The sequence below is a fragment of the Nyctibius grandis genome, chromosome 5, assembly GCF_013368605.1.
Source record: "Nyctibius grandis isolate bNycGra1 chromosome 5, bNycGra1.pri, whole genome shotgun sequence".
NCBI lineage: Eukaryota > Metazoa > Chordata > Aves > Nyctibiiformes > Nyctibiidae > Nyctibius > Nyctibius grandis.
The window spans coordinates 70,601,861-70,621,799 of NC_090662.1; the positions used below are offsets into that span (position 1 = coordinate 70,601,861).

Consider the following 19,939-nt stretch of genomic DNA (forward strand, 5'->3'; position numbering starts at 1 on the left):
AAAGGAAGACTTAGTATAAAGGAAGACCTCTAGTTTAAAGGAAGACTTATTTATAAGACTTTTAAAAGAAGACTTTTAGTTTAAAAGAAGACTTCGTTTAAAGGAAGACTTTTAGTTTTAAGGAAGGCAGTTTAATGGAAGACCTAGACTAAAGGAAGACATTTAATTTAAAGGAAGACTTTTAGTTTAAAAGAAGAATTAAGTTTAAAGGAAGACTTAGTCTTAAGGAAGACTTAGTTTAAAGGAACACTTTTAGTTTAAAGGAAGACAGTTGTAATGGAAGACTTCTATTTAGTGGAAGACTTTTAGTTTAAAGGAAGACTTAAAGGAAGACTTTTCGTTATAAAGAAAACAGTTTAACAGAAGACTTAGTTTAAAGGAAGACTTCATTTAAAGGAAGACTTTTAGTTCAAAAGAAGACTTAGTTGAAAAGAAGACTTTTAGTTTAAAGGAAGAAACTTAGTTTCAAGGAAGACTGAGTTTAAAGGAAGACTATTAGTTTATTGGGAGACTTCTAGTTTAAAGCAAGACTTTTAGCTTAAAGGAAGACTTAGTGTAAAAGAAGATTTTAAAGGAAGACATTTAGTTTAAGGGAAGACTTAGTTTAAAGGAAGATTTAGTTTAAATGAAGACTTTTAGTTTAAAGGAAGACTTAGTTTAAAGGATCAGGTTTCTAGAATAAAGGCTGTATTCGAGGTTAGAACCCAGTCTCTGCCACCAAGAAAATCACTCTTGATTGGTAAGCAGAGCACACACCTGTCCAGCACTCAGCTGATGACGCATCAGTAGGAAAAAAGATTACTTACAGCACCTTGGAAGGGAAGTACTGTCAACACCGAACTGGTGGCAACATTCTTCCAATTCCTCCAACCCAGCATTTTGTAATGCATGTTTTCCTGCATGTTTTTTTTTCTTGATGACTGGCTCTATTGTCAGTTCACAAGGTCCAGGTCACCGTACAACTGGACACATGGCAGGACAGCGGGTGAGATTTCCAACATGTCACGACAATTATGTGAAGTAAATGGGCACTGAATTTATGGCATCTCTGTTTGTATCCGGTTAAAGGAAATAATGGTGTTGTGGCTAACCATGTCAAATTTGTTATCTTGCTGTTACACAGACTTCCACCCTATTGACCTTCTGGAACATCACTTCACTAGACAGTTAGGGTAGGGGCTCCTTATCGGGTCCTGGAGCAGATGTGAGTGCAGTTTCTACACAGGCATTGCTGCCTGAAGCTGAAGATAGGCATCTGCTGGACAGGCCATCCTGTTGGGCCATGGCCTCATCACACCATTAGAAATAAGCTCTTGTGAGTATCTCCAGTTTCACCTGTTGGAAGTGAGCAAGAGGAAGCAAGTGTTTTTGGGATACACCCTGTGTGCCTTTCCTGAACTTCCACAGAAAGTTACTGTTGAGTTTCCTGAGGACCCCACTTCTCCATGCAAACCTGTAAAGGTTCATTACATCCCATTCTCCAATTCATTAACAAAGACAGTGACCAATGACAGCCCCAGTATCAACTGCTGAAGAACACAGTAGTAATCAGATGCCAGGTGGACTCTGTACCATTGATCACAGACAGTATCCCTCCAAGTCCAGCTGGTCAGCTTATTTTCCACCCACTGTGTAGGTCACTTATCCAAAGAATCTCTCTTCAATTTGGCTACAAGAATATTATGAGAAACCACGTCAAGAGCCTTGTTAAAGGTAAATAGCATTTTCTACAGTCCCCTTGTCCACAGAACCTGTCATCTCATCATAAAAGCCCATCAGGTTGGTTAGGTGTGATTTACCCTTTGTAAATCCACACTGACTGTTCCAAATCACCTTATCCTTACTGTACTTGGGAGCCACGGCTTCAAGAAGGATTGTTCTATTATCTTCCCAAATAAAGGGGTGAGGCTGGCTGACCAGTCTCCTGTAGTTCCGTGGGTCATCTTCTTGTCTTTGCAAATGGGTGACAAATGACATTTACCTTTTTACGCTTATCAGGAACCTCACCCATGACTCTCTTGGGGTGCAAAGGCAAGAATGATAGAAGGGGTAGCTCTTCCTACTGACACAGAACGTTTGCTAGAAGGGAATGGGAAGAAGAGAGAAGACAGACACCAACAGGATAGGATGTTGCACACCCACATCCTACAGTTCTGTATCTGTCAGGGCTCAGCAAGGACCAGTGGCTCCCTACGGGCCAGAAGCTAAGGGAGTTACCATGACTGGCAAGGCAGAGGCCTCACCAGCCAAGGCCCCATCCCCACAGCGCCCAAGCAAGGCAAGTAGGACAGGGATGGTAACCAGGGTCAATCCAGAATCCAGATCACCAAACAAGATTTTAGTGATGAAGGAGGGCCAATGTGAAGCCGGGAAGTCAATCTGCAGGCCAGGATCAGATCCAGTGATGGCAACCAGGGCCAGACATAGTCATGATTGACAAGCAGCTTCATAGTAATAACATACATCTGAGCCCAGGCAGGAAGACCGTCCATGAGTCAGGGTCTGGATCAACGGGCAACTTCCATACCCACGCTGGCATGACTCTAACAGAGCTAGAGACAGGTAGATCTTGAACATTCCTCAGGCAGGGACTGAAGCTCTGGCTTGATCTTAAATGGAGTTTCCTGGGCCCATGAGCAGGGGGTGTGGGTGAAAGTCCCATATATGGGTGATCAGGACCATTAAGACCCATTAGTGCTCTCAGAGCCATGACAGGATCCACGGTTTGTACAAAGTAAACCTACTGGTGACATTGATATAACAAGTCCTTTCAAGTACAGGCCACACGCAAGGCAACGGGCACACATCACGTCCATGATGGGTACCTTCAGTGCTAGTGAATGCCCTCATGCTCACACTTGTCAGTTCGCTTCAAGCAATGCAGCACTAGTTTTTTCACAGTAGTCTCATCTAGGTAGATGTCAGCATCTTGCCTGTCCAAGGCCAAGGGCTTGTTGTAGTATCATGGCTTCAGTCAGCACCATAAGGAGCAGGAGAAATGGCAACTGAATAGAAGCATCTGGCACAGTCCACTTAGTATGCAGGTGCATGCAGCAATTATGCAGTAAGCGTAGCACAGGCTAGAGGTCAGCCATAAGTGCAAAGTGCTTTAAGCGCAAAGGCTTACAGGATAGCTACCGAGCCAACACATGAACCAAGCAGAAAGGATATGGCCAGTCTGTCACAGAATCACGGAATGTTAGGGATTGGAAGGGACCTCGAAAGATCATCTGGTCCAATCCCCCTGCCGGAGCAGGATTACCTAGATCATATCACACAGGAACGCGTCCAGGCGGGTTTTGAATGTCTCCAGAGAAGGAGACTCCACAACCTCTCTGGGCAGCCTGTTCCACTGTTCAGTCACCCTCACCGTAAAGAAGTTTTTCCTCATATTTATGTGGAATCTCCTGTGTTCCAGCTTGCACCCATTGCCCCTTGTCCTGTCAAGGGATGTCACTGAGAAGAGCCTGGCTCCATCCTCATGACACTTGCCCTTTACATATGTATAAACATTAATGAGGTCACCCCTCAGTCTCCTCTTCTGCAAGCTAAAGAGACCCAGCTCCCTCAGCCTCTCCTCATAAGGGAGATGTTCCACTCCCTTAATCATCTTTGTGGCTCTGCGATGGACTCTCTCTAGCAGTTCCCTGTCCTTCTTGAACTGAGGGGCCCAGAACTGGACACAATATTCCAGATGTGGCCTCACCAGGGCAGAGTAGAGTCCCAAAGATCCTAGCCATACTAAAACAGTGCAGGCACAAGCCACCGTGTAAATGTGGTCACAGAGCCTTGGTATAAGAGAGGAAGAAGATGTAGCTGTATCCACTAAGACTCAAAACTTGCATTCTCACTTATTGGGTGCACAGGGTCAGTGAGCAAACTTCTCCAAATATTTAGAATATAATCATCATGGGTCAACGGACTGAATAATTTCCTATTGAAAAGAATTCACTCAAGCATTTAAGTCAGGTTCATGTATCATTATGCAGAACAAAACCCAAAACAAATTCTTGACAGGAACTATGTGTTGTTTGTACTGGGTACACTTAGGGCTACAATGAATCTTCCTTAATGCAGGCAGTATAATACAGGTGCTAAACTTCTAAGAAAATGCAAAAAAAAACCTTCTCAGAGTTGCCAACATTATTACAAAATTCTCCAGTGGCAACATTCCCCACAGACTAATAGTTGGGCATCCAGCCAGAAAAAAAAAAAAAAAAAAATCTAAGTTATTAGGACAGCTGTGCCAGGCCAGAAGGGAGTTTAAAACCTCCCAAACAGTTCCCCAGTTTGAGAGATGAAATGTACACATGATGGAAGGGGAGGACTTCTTTCCCCCAAAAAAGCCAATTTTTAATTCAGCATACAGATAGAGCTAGGAAATTATAAAGTTATGCTCCAGTAGGTAATTATATCCAAGATGCCTACAAGCATACATCTTCAGGAACAGAGTAGTACTGAAAGCTTTTTAAGTACCCAATGCCAACTAATTCCTAACTCCAAGTCAGAGCAGGGGAGGGGTGGGGGGGAAGATGCTGAAGAGAAAAACATTCCTGATGTGTTTTCTGAAGTGTAAGTACACACTGTTAGGAGTTCATTAGAAAAAGCTTGGACTCAAGTCCAGTTCTCACCTGCAACTATGGAACCTTTTAAGAAGGAAGATCTGGAACTTATTTTAAAGCTGGTTTTCATATACAGGAATATCTTCAATGCCTATTTAACTAACTGCAATAAACACAACTTTATAATTTAAACTAAAAAAAAAGAAAAGGCATAGCCTTCAAAAGTTTATTTCAAGTATAAAAATCATTCAATGAAATATCTACAGAGTTTTTACTTTCCGTATAAAGGTTTAAACAGAAAGAATGAAGTACCAAATTTCTGAAAAAAATATGATTTTCAAAATTCCAAACAATAATGAAAAGGCACTTAACAAAAGATACCCAGCAACAAATATAACTTTTATGTCACAGTGAATGTGTAGTCAAACATTATCTAACACTTTATAAACAAAGAAATTAATTACAGTCTGGTTAAAGTGAGCAAAATAGTTCGGACAAGAGTGAATTCAAACTCCCTGCACTTCAACAATCGCACTTTTCTTTCAAGTGTAAAGAAAGCAGAGAGAGAGGAAAAAAAAACAAGAGAAGAGAAGTCTTCAGTCAACTATCAGTTTACAGCATTGTGTTCAGATGAAGAACTCAGAGTTCAATTTGTACAAGTTCCACAAAAAGAAATATAAGAAAACTGGGTAGCAGCATAAATACTTCATGGTATCCCCTGACCTGTACTGTTTGAGGGTTTTATATTTGTATTCCCAGTTTAAAAAAAAAAAAAAAAAAAAAAGTCAGTCTCTACAAAAACAGAAAGCCCTGTTAGAAGCACAACAATCAGACTAACATAAGTGGAAAATAAAGGTGTAATGCTTGGGAATCCACTGCAATCCCTTTCCAGTAGGAATATTTTTCCACTGCCAGCAATGGAAAATACCACAAGTAGATGTTTTCCAGAATCAGAAAAGAAAGCAGACTATGACAATTTATATGAGTTTGAGTTTTTTTGGTCAAGATGCAACTAACTCCTGTATCTTCAAAAAAAAAGATTCAAATATGCCAAAAAGAAACAACACATTTGACAATGGCATTTTCAGCACCAAATCATATTTGTGCAAAAAATACAGAATAAGATCTCACACATTCACAAATATGAGGCAAACGGGAAAAAATTGCCAACCCTCAAAAAAAGATTTTTTTACATTTATTCAGAAATATAAAGTAAACAAGAAAAAGCATTTTAGTGTTGGCATTTTTCTCCCAGTGATACTGAATAAGACCTATGATACAGGAGTGCTATCAAGGCTTTTGCATCCTTTTTTGCAGATACATTTTCCTGTAGGTCTGAAATATCTCTTTTGAGTCTTTGATTGGAATGTGAAGAGCCTCACCATCTCCATCCAGGATCTGTATAGCTGTATCAAGTGGAATACTGTCCTCAGCTGAAAGACAGACAGAGAAGCAGGTTAAAGCAAAAGTCTAAGAGTCTCAAATGACTCCACTCCTTATGCATGTGGTACTTAAGGCCACCCACTGCCAAAAAGGATGCCACCAACTTCCTTTCTAAAGCACCAGGCACCTCAGATTTAAATCAATCTCCAATGCACCTTTAAGCACCAAATGGTCATTTGAGTGTCTTCGTAAGAGAGATTTCTAAGGAATATTAAGAAAGGTGTGAATGAAAACGTGCATTTGTTAAAGTAAGAGAAGACACAAGAGGAAGGGCTAAAAGAATGGCAGACACCAATAGCCAAGGACACATTGAACAGCAATTAAAGGTGTAAACATTGCAAAATGTGTTGCTTGCAACAAGACCACAACACAGATTAACTTGTCAGCAGCGGACTTCCACTCTGATACCAAGAGAATGGCAACAAGGTTACAGCATGCTGAATGCACCATTTCACTTCCTGTTAGACCAGCAGGAAAACAAGACCACAGCTAGAAAGATACCTAAAGCAAAGAAACAAAGACAGCGGGGAGCAACCTCACCCAAGATTTACAAAGGATGGAATGACCAAGATCCTGAGATGAAAGATGCCACTGTTTTAACTGTTGACACCTACAGGGTACAAAAGACCATCCAAAAAGTAATTTGCCAATAAAGAGAAACAAGGAAGATGTAGCAGTGGCACCACTTTTCCCCTGTGTATCATACAAGTAACCATGTCCAGACTACTGGGACACACAGGTCCCAGTACCTGTGAGCAGGAGTGTATGTGCAGACACTGTCAACTTACTGTGAAAGCCAAATAAAACTAAAAAATCACTTTCTGCTTTTATAGTCTCACACTAGATTTTGTTACATCACTTCCTACATTTCAAAGTGGGAAAGAGCTAGCCTGGTCTTAAAACTGTACTTGAATCTTGTCACCTGTGTTACCTCTGATTCAATTGCACACACATATGCAGGAAAATTCCAACAATCTTCAACAACATATTCTTATGGCAATAAAAATCTCCACAAATCTTTGAAACTCATATGTCTACTGTACAGTATCCATTTCATCAATACAGACAGTAAAGAATAAGTTAAAATACTTTATTTTGCTACTGTAAATGAACACTTAAATCCAAGAAAAGAGTATTTAACTTTTAATTCAAAATGGATAATCAGAAGTCATTTCACCTGTAGAGACCCCTTCCAGCTTTTTTTGCTTCACTGGATCATATTTTAGCCAATCTTCTTTTTTACTCTTGACACCTAAAAAGAAAATTTAAAAATCTTTTTTGAGGTTCCTATACCACAAGTTTTGGTCTCTATTCAGCATCAACTTTTAACACATATACTAGCACATGCAAAAGGAAATTTCCCTTGGGTGGGAAAATGACGGCAAGGGCTAGTATGTACAACTTAAGGTTTGGTTTTATTTAAAATCAAATATAGCATTTGACACAAATATGCTTCACAATGCACCACATAAAATGTCAAAAGACTGGGGATAGAGAAGAAGGGGAGTAAAAACGGCAGCTTAAAGCAAACATGGCAAAGGTTACGGAGAGTGTGCGCGAGATATGTCTGGCCCAAGCCTCTCTCTTCCTCAATGCCACAAAAGATCTCAAGACACATTTACACACAACCAGGTGAACACTGAATACAAATCAGATCACCTTTGATAACTATATCGAGGGAATCTGCTTTCTACAAACAAGCCAAGATATCTTCTACAAAGAGGTTAGAAAGCCTTCTCACGAAGTTACTTGAAACTGCCATGCTCTAAACTACTCTAACTTTATTCTGTAAAACTTGAGGAAAAAGGATAAAACATTAAATTGAAGGAAAAGTCTCATGTTCTTTTTCAGCTTAACACACAGCTACAGTCTGTCAGAAAGCTAGCTAAGCTATTTCAGCCTTCAGCTTCTGGAGTCCCACTTTTTCACTGTCTGTAGTTTTGTGTAACGTGAATGTAAAAAGGAGTACATACTTTTTACTTGCAAATTAGTTCACTTACAAATTAATAATCAAGATAGCATCATACCTGCCACAATGGTTTTCTCTCTTTCCAGGGAATTCTTTGCAGCTAAGTCTTCTTCATCAGTGGCTGGATTTCTGAACAGTATCTCTGGACACAGCTTAAATTCAAGTACTTCCTGTTTGCATGATTTTTCAACTTCTGACACAGAAGCATCTCGTTTCGCATCTAGGCTGTTCTGTGACACTTTGGGCTTTATATCACAGGTAGGTCTGACAGGCGATGTCTCTAATTTGGTCAGATAAATGCGTTCCTGTGCCGTACGTTTAAATGCAACTCTGTTCAGGTAGTGTTTCTTTGGTTCCTTTTGAAGATGCAATTTTAATCTGTTATTTCTTCTATTTAAGTATAGCAGGTTTTTATCAGGAAACATTTTCTCAGAGCACTTGTCTTTGTTTTGACTATCGAGATGTTTCTCTTTGTTAGAAAAGTAGTTTTTAGAGATGGTAGAAGATCGAGCCCTTTTTCTCTGTAGTTTAAGCACAGAGCGATCTGCTAAGGAACTCTTTGGTTTCCAGCCATTTTCTCCATTCAATTTTTTAGCTTTGTCAGTATCTATCATGCAGTTATGTGAAAGCTGCTTGTAATTCTTTGCTTCAGATTGTTTCAGTCTTTCGTCTTCCACCTTTGTTTTCTTAGGGTCTCTCTTCCCAATCATATTTTCCTTCCTCTTCCGTTTGTACGGCGGCTCCTGTGAAGGATGAACTTTCATCGATTTATGCTGAGAATATTTGTGGTTTCTTGACTTTAAGTCTACAGCACCAAAATCTGGGTACTTCATAGCATCGGCATGATGATTATTCGGCTTTTTCTGTTTTATTTCTGCTGATAATTTGGCTTTCTCTTTGATGTTAATTCCTACATCTTGCCCAAGTATCTCCATTTGTTTCCTACAGTTCTGTTCTTCAGCTGAGTTCTCTTCACAGGTTTTAACTTTTTGTCCTTGATTGACTTCAACGTGGTTGATTTCAACAGTTTCTGACTTTGTAAATCTGTGAATGTCTGTTTTGGATTTCATGGCCAAACCTATTTTGGTTTTATCTTTTGAAAGGGACTCTATTTTCAAAACTTTCTCTTTCTTTTTGGGTGACTTTGTCATGTTGTCTACATCTGTATGACCAGCTTTCTCTGACAACTCTTCTGAGACTGCCTGATGTTCTTTTTTGTCAGAATGAAATTCTTTGCCTATCAATGGGGTTCCTCTGTCGATTTGCAACTCTTCCTTCCCACTGCTCCTTTTAGATTTACCAACATCCTCGTTTTCAGAGGAATTAAGTGGTCGAATTTTTTCCTGTTGTGTTGCAAGTGGTTTGTATTCATTATTCACCTTTAGTCTATCTTTTTTGTTCATTATATCATTGCAAATATCTTTTTTACTTTTGCTAACACTGTTTGGGATTTTTTCAGAAATTGGCAGGTTTCCCACTGCACAGTTGTTCTTCATTACAGCATCAGATTTACTGTTGTTTTCTTGTCTCTCTGCAGAGCTATTATTTTCAGCTTTTGAAAGTTGATCATCATTTTTCTCTGAACCAGATGTTCCAAATGTACAGAGGCACTGTGGTATTTTATGTGCTGTAGACAGACAATCCATTAAAGAACAATCTTCTTTTTTTTCTTTTCTGGGGTTGGAGGGGTTTTGTGGGTTTTTTTTCTTCTTGCATAGACTCTGACTAGGCTGAATACTGCCTTCAAGGTTCTCCTTCTCATCTGAAGCCTTTTCTGACTGTTGACTCACTACTCTCTTGCCATCACTAGAGGAACACTCGTTGTGTTCAGGAAACAGTTCTTGCATCTGATCAGAGCTTAACACTGCAATTTTTATCTGATCTACTGGGTCCTTCAAATGAGAATTCTTGTCACAAATTTGAGTCTCTTTTTGAGATCGATTCTCCATCCGCTCAGCCTTTTGTCCTGGTTCTTTCCTTAGCATGTCAGCACCTTCAATGCCATATGGAAACTCTTCCACTAGTTCAGACAGCTGATTGTTTAGACATATAATAGATTCTGCTCCAAAAAGGTTAATCTCTTTTTCTGTGCCATTTTTACTGGATATGTAATGTTGTTTACTGTTGTCTCTTGGAACAGTGAATGCATTTGTTTCAGTAGTTACACTGATCGAGAAATCTAGTGAATTTTGAGCTAACTCCTGGTTTATACCAGCAAGAATTTCCAAGTCATTTTCAGGATGCTTGAAAGATGCATTAAATGACATTTTTTGTTCTGAGGTAGAAATTGGTTTAAGAGTATTGCCCCTGCTTTCTTTCTCCAAATGACTAGTTGTGATACCATCCAAAATCTCACCTGCTTTACTCCTGCAGCTTGATGATTCTTCCAACATCTTTTGCAGCAAGCTGTCTCTTTGGGGAGTGTTATTGCTCAGCTCATTTTTATACAAGTCCAGCCGTTGCTGCTTTTGCCTTGGATCAGATGCATTTCCTTCTGATGAGGTACCATTTAATGCATGTGTCTCAGGGACTGACCTGAAGATACTTGCTATTTGTGGATTATAAAATGTATCACCTTCAACAAGAGAACATACGCTAGAAATACAAAACATCTGTTCTTCCCACACAGCTGTGGATGTATCTCCTGTCTCTAGCACAGCTTGCTTGTCTTTATGGTCTCTTACACCTCCTTGTAAGATTTGACTAGAAAAATTCATGCCCAATTCAGGAAGAGGCGGCTTGTTTTGTAATCCAAGCTGCAGATTTTCTCTGGCATCTTGTGCATATTGACTAACTTTCCTTTGGTTTTCATCATATGAATCATTTGCACTCACACTGTTTTTTACTATTCTGTTTCCATCAGCTAATTTGGTCTGTTGTAAATGTGAGTCCACTTTCTCTATCAGAACACAATCACTGGGTGACGACTGAGCAGTTTCTGTGGTTCCTTTATCGGTATTTACCACTCTTAAATCATTTTTCTCCTTTTCTTGTAAGCTACATGTGCTTCCTGAGTCAATCACTGGATAGGTTTTACCTGTAGATGTTGGACATTGGTCTGCCTGCTCACTCTGTGTTCTCTGTTCAGAAAGTACTAAAGGAGAAACAACTGCAACTTGGAGTTCAAAACTTTTTATCAAATTGCAACTCAATGTATCAAGTTTTTGTCCTACAGCAGCAGTTGTTACAGGCAAAATTGCTTCATTTGTACTAATCAGAACATTATTTTGTTGTCTATTTTTTGTGTTTTGGCTGCAAGGTGAAATCTGATTTGCTGTGGAGCTTTCATTTGACTGGCTATTTTGCACACTTACAGATTCCAACGGACGCTTTCCCCACAAGCCCAGGCATGCAGTTAGCTCTTCTACAGAGTAATTATAATTGCTCTGTTTAAAAGATGTATTTTCAGTAAATGCTGTTTTTTTCTGAGCTACATCACTCTGGAATTTAGCTTCACTGGATTTGGTTGTTTCTGATACAGGAGAGTTTGTGTGAACTGTAAATACCTGCTCACCTTTCAAACTTTCTACATTCTTCTCACTAGTGTCTTTTAGTGAGCTTCCACTCAAGACAGATATATCTACCAGTGGTTTTTCACTACACAGGAGACTAGTCAGTATTTGATTAGCAGTAGCACCAGCTGTCTTCTCTTGCAATACATTTGTGCTGCTCAACACAAACTGAAGAAATGATGAGCTCTTGGAGTTAGCTGGCACATTCTTTGACGCAATTTTGACAGAGCTATCTACTTGACTAACACATGAAGCATTGTTCAAGGATGTCACAGTTTTTTGAGAAGAGGCCAAGGCACATGCATGGCCTTGTTCTGAGACAGGAGTGCTCTCATGATTATTTAATTGAGCTGGGAGTTTGCTCTGAGAGGGAACAGGAGTGGAGCTTGATGAAAGGCTCCCCTGTTCCACCTGAGGGTTACTTTGAGTCACTTCTAATTCTCTGTTATCAGCATTGGCTACATTTTTGTCCTTTCTTTCTTCGGGTGAAGAGTTAAGTATTGGACCCTCTGTCCTCACTGTTTGAGATGGGGAAGATGGTACATTTTTGTTGGGCACGCAGGGAAGACAATTCGGAAGAGTACTTTGATAACTTGCAGGAAGTGGCGGAGTACTTTTGTCACGTTCTGAAGCTGCTAAGAGTTTTCTTTTATAAAGATGCATCTTTTCAAGCAGGACACATTTTTTTTTAATAGTGAGCAGCTTTTGAGCTTCCCAAGCTAGTCTGTCCTTTGTAATTGTTCTTCTATCCACTGCTGCTGAAGAAATTTGAGAATTAAAAGGCCCATTCACTAAACTACTAGTCTGGCTTGCTTGAACTGAACCAGGATCACTCAGTGGCTTTGAAGCAGCTCCCGATGAAAGAGCTTCCATTTCTTGCACAATATCATACAGTTCTTTGGCAATGCCAGGAGATGGCACAGACATTTCATTAAGAGGCTGATTTGCTGTCACATTTCCACTTGAATTACAGACATTCCTAACTGATTGACTGACTTCTCCAGATTGCTGTTTCTGACAGTGTTCCTGAACACTGTTAAAACCAGAAGCATTTTTTGGATCTGACAGGCACCTCTGTTGACTAAGGTTGTATCCATTAGGCACATTTTGAACTGCCTGTGGTACACCTATTGAAGCCTGTGCTGCAGCTCTTGAATCGCAGTTGGCAGGCAACAAAGATGGTGCAGAACACCCGCTAGGAGCTTCTGATCCCATCTGACTTGGTCGATATTGTAGCAGCTGTACATTTGCTTCAGTATTTTGATTCAGTGAGTGTAAAACTTTAAACTGAGTGTTGGGATAATACATTTGGTTATGGACATGTTGCCCAGATGTACCAAGAGACATAGACTTATTCTGGAAATGAATGTTACTTTGATATAACATTGTAGTTCTCATAGAATTATGCTGTGGTATTTGTGGCTGCACAGTGTAACCGTTTGTGGTGACATACTGAGGTTCCCGAAGTACATTCCTCATGTTATTTCCAGTGCTCATTTGAGAAGACAGTGGAGGTAACTTTCTAAATGAATGAATGTAGGCATTAGAGTTTGGCCAAGAAGTCTGAGTCATCTCTGCCCGCAAATGTGATGTCTGATTGGGAGGTTTTGGAGCAATTGGTACGTAGGACAATTGACGTTGATCAACTGTGTATTGCGAGATAAAAAAATCATTACCAGCTACAGATGCTCCTGGCAGGGCCTGATCTGAAGTTTTGAATCCTTCAGCATTTACAAGAGGGAAGGCAACATTGCTAGCTGGCAGATACCCCATTTGGTTATTTCCAGCATAAGTGCATGCATTTTTAGAGAAATAGGCATTTGTCTGAGAAAAACCATGTGCATTAGAAAGCAACTGATTGTAACATGCTTCTTCACTTTGCAGGTTCTTCTTTCCATCAGCATTCTGGAGTGGTCTTACATTCCAGTTCATCTTTTCTTGATTTCTTTTTCTTCAGCCAATAACCAAAATGCTAAAAAAAACCCAGACAAACAAACAACCAAAACTGAATCAAACCTTAATCTTTCAATCAAAACCTACTTTACTTACTAAGAAGTGATTTAGAATGCATTACGAACAGAACCATTTAACTTAAATTGCTATGTAGAAAAGCAACTCCATTGGCACACCCTGCAGACATCGATGTTGCCAATGTCAAGCTGCATAAATTATTTCCCAGAACACAGTTAAGGTACAAAAAGACAGAGCAGCAACAAGCAATTCTATTGACTGTCTAATGAATAACAAAATCCTCACATAATTCTGCTAATTCTATTATCATTCAACTTTTTAATTTAACAATAGATTTCTATATTCATCTTATCCAAAAACAATGGAAAAAACAGCGTATTTGTGTAACATGATACAATAAGCGATGCTTAAGAGCTAAGCATAAGAAGCACCTACAGAATATAATACGGGTCAGAGTTTTCAGACACGAAGATTCGACTTCAATTATACCTCCAAATACAACAAAATAAAGGAGAAAATTAATTTGGGTTCAGTAAAGATCTGTCATGCTAATGTAGCCCACTTGTTTTTATTTTACATGTCATTTGCTCTTCCATAACACTGTGGGCAGTTACTCATTTTTGAGAAATACAAGTCTGACTAGTTAACAGCACATGTAGCTACAAGCAAACCACCCCTAGTTCTCTTTGGTAGCATTAACTTAGCCAGCAGAAGGCACGAAGCATGGAGATGACATCATCACCTCTGCTATTGCATAGGTACACCTCCAGGAGGTAACAGAGTCACAAATCTGTAACTCTTCACGTGTTATATTCCAGAATTTACATTGATTACCAACAAGCCCAACTGGGTGAGCCTGTTACTTCTGAATGAGCTTTGGAAAGTTGTAGAGACGTTGTCTTCAAAGACAAAGATTATTTCAGTCTTCAAAAATGGAAAAGCACAAAAAAAACCATGACAACCTACAAGCATGAATGCTGTCTGCATCTCGGTAAGTTCCTCTCAGTATGGTCAAACCCACCTAGGACAGAACAAACACCTCACTTCGTGCAGGGTGTTGGACAATTCCTCAACAAAATGTTTCAGGTCATTTCTCCCAGATCACCCAAAGCTCTTGACTTTCTTTCATGGGCTGTTTTAGCTTTTAAGACTCTCCTAATTTCAAACTTAGGAATTAGAAGCATCACTCAGATCTAGCCTATAACAGCCACAAAGTTATAATTTTCCAGGTCTCATTATCAAGATTCAAAGAGAGCTCTATCTTCCTTCACTCTCTCTTTTACTTTCTCTGCTCTCAAAGGACATCAATAACAAAACAGGAAAATAAAGTCACATATGAAATTCGTAAAAAACATCAACAACAGTATTAAAGCAAGACTTACAGTGATGTAGGAATCTTAGATGAGAAAAGAGGCTTTTGCATCCAAGTTAAAGATTTCAGACTGCTGATGTTACTCTGGGTATTTCCTGAAAAATAATCAGGGATAAAACAATCATGACCTTGAATTAGATAACTGCTGAAGAAAATTAAGACATTTATATGTTCCAGAAACATGATTAAGATATGTAAACAAGACTAAGATGCCAACTAGTAGTAATTGAAAAATCCTCGCTAAACAGAGGAGAAATTTTGACTACATTCAATATACAACTTGAAGTCCAATTCTTGTCACTGTCAAGACCACAAAAATGAGTACAACCTTAGTTCATCATCATTATTAGCTGCATTAAGAAAACTAAGTTTGCAACTGTTTTCACAGCCTTAAAATTTTTTATAGCTTTAATACCACAAGACATATTACTTTTAAGTGATATCTCGCAGAAAGCGCTTGTCTTAGGAAGAACATTTGAGAAGATCAGTATTAGTACAAGACTGAAAGACAAAGAGAAGACTATTCCTCACATATGCCTTCTTCACTCCTTCACTTGCTACTTTCTCACCTTGACCACAAGCCTCAGAAATCATCAGAAATCATCAGCAACTACTACACAGGCAACTGCCCATTTTTCATTGACAGCGCATAGAAAGGGAATGGAGAGACACCTCCACTGAATGTAGTAGTAACAGCACAGCTCTTCAACAAATCTATCGTGCAACTAAAATGCCTGCATGTAGTCTTCTCTAAGAGATAGTTTTAGGCATGTCTCTGGCCTCGATCTTATGTAATGTCCCTGAATCACTCTGTGGAGACATCTCACATTCACCTCAGAGAGAGATTTCAGGGGAATTTGGGCCATCTATATAAAGACCAGATAGTTCAACTGTTACAGGCTTCTGTTATAGGGGAAAAGGAACAATACATCCAAACAGCAGAAGGCTACATTTCCTTCAGTTTTCTAACAGCCTTAATCTACACGAAACACGTAAATTCACTTCTGATAGGAAAGACCTCAATTTTTATTGGCAATGTTTGTTATTGATTACTTCTTCTTAGAGGCCCTCCTCTAGGAAATATATAGAGAGGAAAATAAATGAAGCCTAAACCACAGAATAAAATTGTTACAGGCTTTTGATCTATTGGATTGGGTAAGACATTCCAGCAAAGATCTAATACTTCGTTCACTGAACACTGTAACTTAACGTGGGAAAGTATGAGGCTCAGCAATGTTGTGTCAGACTCATGAGAGGCAAACTAAGATCACAGTAACAGTTGACTCCTAGAGTGTGTAGAAAGCACACTCAAAACTAGTTCAGTGTCACCAGTCAACAGGATAGTAGAACATGCAGTAAAGACTCATGAGGTTACATCACTTGTCCTACACATTGCTGGAAGAGAAAGTTAACATAAATGCAGCAGGAAGCCGCAGAACCATGGCGTGGGAACTACTGTGCTGAGACTGGACAGTAGCTGAACTGTGAACCTCGAGCAAACATTTACCATTTCTGCAGAGAGCAGCTTGGCAGTAACCAAATTGCTAATTCAACATTAACCTATTTCGCATTTTGGTTAAATGGTAAATGCAATAGAGCAGGTAAGACACCTACACAATGATTATCGGGTAAACTACTCACTTGTAGTTTACCATTGTCAATCCCTTTCTATGATTTACCAGGGAACATGGACAACCAGTTCAAATGGAGTGAGTAACTGCAGAAGGCAACTCAGGTTGCTGAAATTAAAGGGTATAAAAAGATAGCTCACCAACTGTGGGCTAAGACCAGCAGCAGAGTATCACAACATTGAAGATCCCCACCACCTGAAAAAACAACAGTTACAGAGGCAAACATCCTTCTCCAGGCTATGTCAGCACACAAGGATAGGTGTTCCTGGAGCCACCATACCATAAGCATGGTCTCTTAAGAGCCAATACAAGGATCTCGAGGACTGTAACAGGCTGGGAGAACTTATTCAGTCAACCCCTGACATATGGGCTGGATAACAACAGGTCAAAAAGCAAGTGTGCATTCTGTGTGTGTGCAAAGACCAGTCAAAGACTAGTTTATCTGGATGGCATCTGCCCAAAATTGATCAAGTCAAAACATAAGATGGTCATCAACCACCAACTGATGGTGTTGAAAAGGAATACAATCATCACCTGGATTAAACAGTATCTGTGGAAGTTCAGACACTTTTGAAACAAAAAAGAATTCAATGTAAGTATAAAAGCAGCATGAAATTTTTAACAAGAGGAAAACACCTTGGAGTGGAAACAGCGGTAGTCAAGACCTGTGTGACACCGCCCAAAGTCGCCCTGCCAACATCACAACCTTTACCTGTGCCAGACAGAGCATCCTCTCCATCAGATGCTGTAAGGAGACCAGCTTGTATTCAGCTAGAGGACTGACACTGCAGGGCACAACAAGTAGGGACCCACACTTCAGCTGTGTGCATGCAAACTCATGGGATGCCTTCTCACCAGCGTGGGGATCAGCAGGTTACAGGGAACAGCAAATGCTCACATAAAGCTGGAGCAACCCCATCTCCCACAGAGGGTGTGTACAAGAAGAGGGCTTGTGTTTGTAACCCATGCGTCGGGGGAAGGTGGAGAGAGAGAGGGACACATGTCACAGAGAGTGAGAGATTAGAACTTTCTGGTATAAAAGAAGGGTGTTTAGAAACAGTAGGTGCTTCCAGAAACTGTAGATGCTTAACATTTTTAAAGTCGACACTTTGTGGTTTATTTGTTATATTACCGATTTTTCTTCTGCAGATACAGTTCAGTAATTGCCAGCTAATTACATGGGAGCTCGACTCCTCTGGTGTAACTGTAGCATGGCTTGTGGTAGGTTGACCTCAGCCAACAGCCAAGCACTCGTGCAGCCACTCACTCAGACCCAAGCAGGACAGGGCAGAAAACTAGAAGAACAAAAAGTGAGAAAACTCAAGGGTTGAAATAAAGAGAGTTTAACAGGTAAAGGAAAGGGAAGGCAGGGGGTAGAAACAAGCAACACAAAGGAAATCACTCACCACCTCCCACAAACAGACCGATGCCCAGCTAGTCTCTGAGCAACAGCCACCTTGGAAGCCAAATCTTCCTTCTTCCTCCACTTGTTTTTATTGGTGAGCATGAGGTTATACTGTATACAATACCCTCTTTTGCCAGCCTGGGTCATCTGTCCTGGCTGTGTCCCTCACAGCCTCTTGCCCACTCTCACCCCACTCGCTGAGGGGACAGAGTGGGAAAGAGGAGGCCTTGACACTGTACAAGCACTGCTGAGCAACTGCCAAAACACTGGTGAGCTACCAATGCTGTTTTAGCCACAGATCCAAAACCTAGCACCATACAGCTGCTGTGAAGAAAATTAACTCCATCCCAGCCACACTCAATACAGGGCTGCAAACAGCATTGAACTGTAAAGCTCATGGCTGATATGCTTTATTTAGAACTACTGTTTTATTAGTTTTGGATAACAGATACTTGAATTAAGGGCTCATATTTTCCCTTGGTGTAACCACGTCCATGAAAATCAATCGACTGTCCCAGCACACCCTGATGAAATTCAGCGTGCTGAAGGCCTTAAAGGTATTGACCGCTACAAATTGATCCTTGTGCTCCAGCAGCATGGCTGCCCTGGGAGAAGCTGGGGGAGAACGCAAGCAGCACTGAGGCTGTCCCACAACAATCTCCCCATGCCAAGCAAGTGTAAATAAATTAATCAGGGACATAAATAGTCAGGAAGTAGTGCATGGTATAGAAAGCAATGTGAATAAAAGTAGTTCATCTGCCTCAAGTTTGCAAGATGATGATTTAAATGTAAGGGTTAACTAATAAACTTAATACTTATTTCCATTTAGGTATTGAGCCTTTCCTGGTTGGCTAAGTACAGACTGACCTAAGCCTGCTCTGTGTTTTTAGCTGGCCAAAGAAGGTCTGGCTTGAGCCTGGAGGTAACTGCACACGGCATCACATTCAAGACAATATGCTTTGCTGATAATGGTGCTAAGCATTTCACTTACCTGTGGAAATTTCAGTCAAAAACATGTTTTGAGCTCCCACTTTTTTTTCTTAAATCAAACTGGACATAAAAGTTTATTTATATATACATATAAAAAACTAGGAATATAAACTAAGCATCTTCAACTGAACTGAGAGTATCTTCAGCTTAACTTTTCTGAGTTTACTCATGTAAACTGTTAACCTTAACACCCATTACAGCAGCATTAAAAAGGAGTCTCTCTCCAGGCACTACTCCTACATGTAAGGCCTGCGCATGCGACTAAGAGCCACACACACACTCAGAGAGTGCAAAAATGAAACCGATGTGAGGAAATTAGTTCAAACGGTGCTGTCACGGTCAGACCCTCTGCCGCTATCTACCCCTTGAAGGAATAAGGTTCCAAGGCAGAAAGTGAGGTTTATTGGGATAAGGCGCTCATTAAGTAGGTAACAACTGCACCACCCTATGAGGACTATCCTGCTTCTATTCCAAATTCTTTACAATATGCCTAATAGGTATCACTCAATTCCCAGGGAAGTATCCTCATCCAGCATCCCAAGTAAGGGGAGATCACCAAGGTGCAGGCCAGACGTTCCTCAGGAGCGCTGCAATCAGGCTCTTGGAGAGTGGTTTATATATCCCTCTCCTCCGTGCTTTCTGCGGTCACCGCCTAGCAGTGTCATTTTGCTGTTGCCGGGCAAGCCCAGAGCCCTACTCGGTCTGGATCATCTCCTCACAGGTGCCTACACGTTTGGGATCTCCACAGTCCTGGGTAGCAAGCACACATTGGACGCAATTTGGACGCTTAAGGTCCAAATTCCCAAATCGTAACAGTCAAATTCAGAGTCTTATTTGACAGAAAACAAAACACAGGAATATGAATGTACAAGAATACACAGTTTGCTACAGGGCTCCTTAAAAATCGTTGCTGGTAAAAGAGGAATTATACTGAAGAAGAATCGTATCTTTAGTCAGTCCTTTGAATTCGAGAATCACTAACTTAACATCAAACACGGGCTACACCTCCACGAATTCCTCTGACAAAGGGGTCCCCCAGAACTTCGGAGGTGAGAGCAAGCCAGCTTCACTGTCTCATATGTGT

At 40.3% G+C, this 19,939-nt stretch overlaps 1 protein-coding gene across 8 annotated transcripts in view; it reads right to left on the reverse strand.

The window, feature by feature from the left end:
- Window positions 1-19,939, reverse strand: part of RESF1 (retroelement silencing factor 1) — a 57,095-nt gene that overhangs the window by 9,842 nt on the left and 27,314 nt on the right. For 2 of the 8 annotated variants that reach the window (XM_068401016.1, XM_068401012.1), the window contains exons 3-6: window positions 14,840-14,924; window positions 8,033-13,458; window positions 7,183-7,257; window positions 4,950-5,995 (exon numbers count right to left, since the gene is read on the reverse strand). In XM_068401016.1, the coding sequence (XP_068257117.1) occupies window positions 5,853-5,995; window positions 7,183-7,257; window positions 8,033-13,418 (5,604 nt within the window). In that variant the 5' untranslated portion in view covers window positions 13,419-13,458; window positions 14,840-14,924 and the 3' untranslated portion in view covers window positions 4,950-5,852. Of the gene's footprint in view, window positions 1-4,949; window positions 5,996-7,182; window positions 7,258-8,032; window positions 13,459-14,839; window positions 14,925-16,600; window positions 16,656-17,592; window positions 17,756-19,939 lie in introns of those variants that run through there. The other 6 variants (XM_068401018.1, XM_068401020.1, XM_068401015.1 and 3 more) reach the window with 5 other exon arrangements.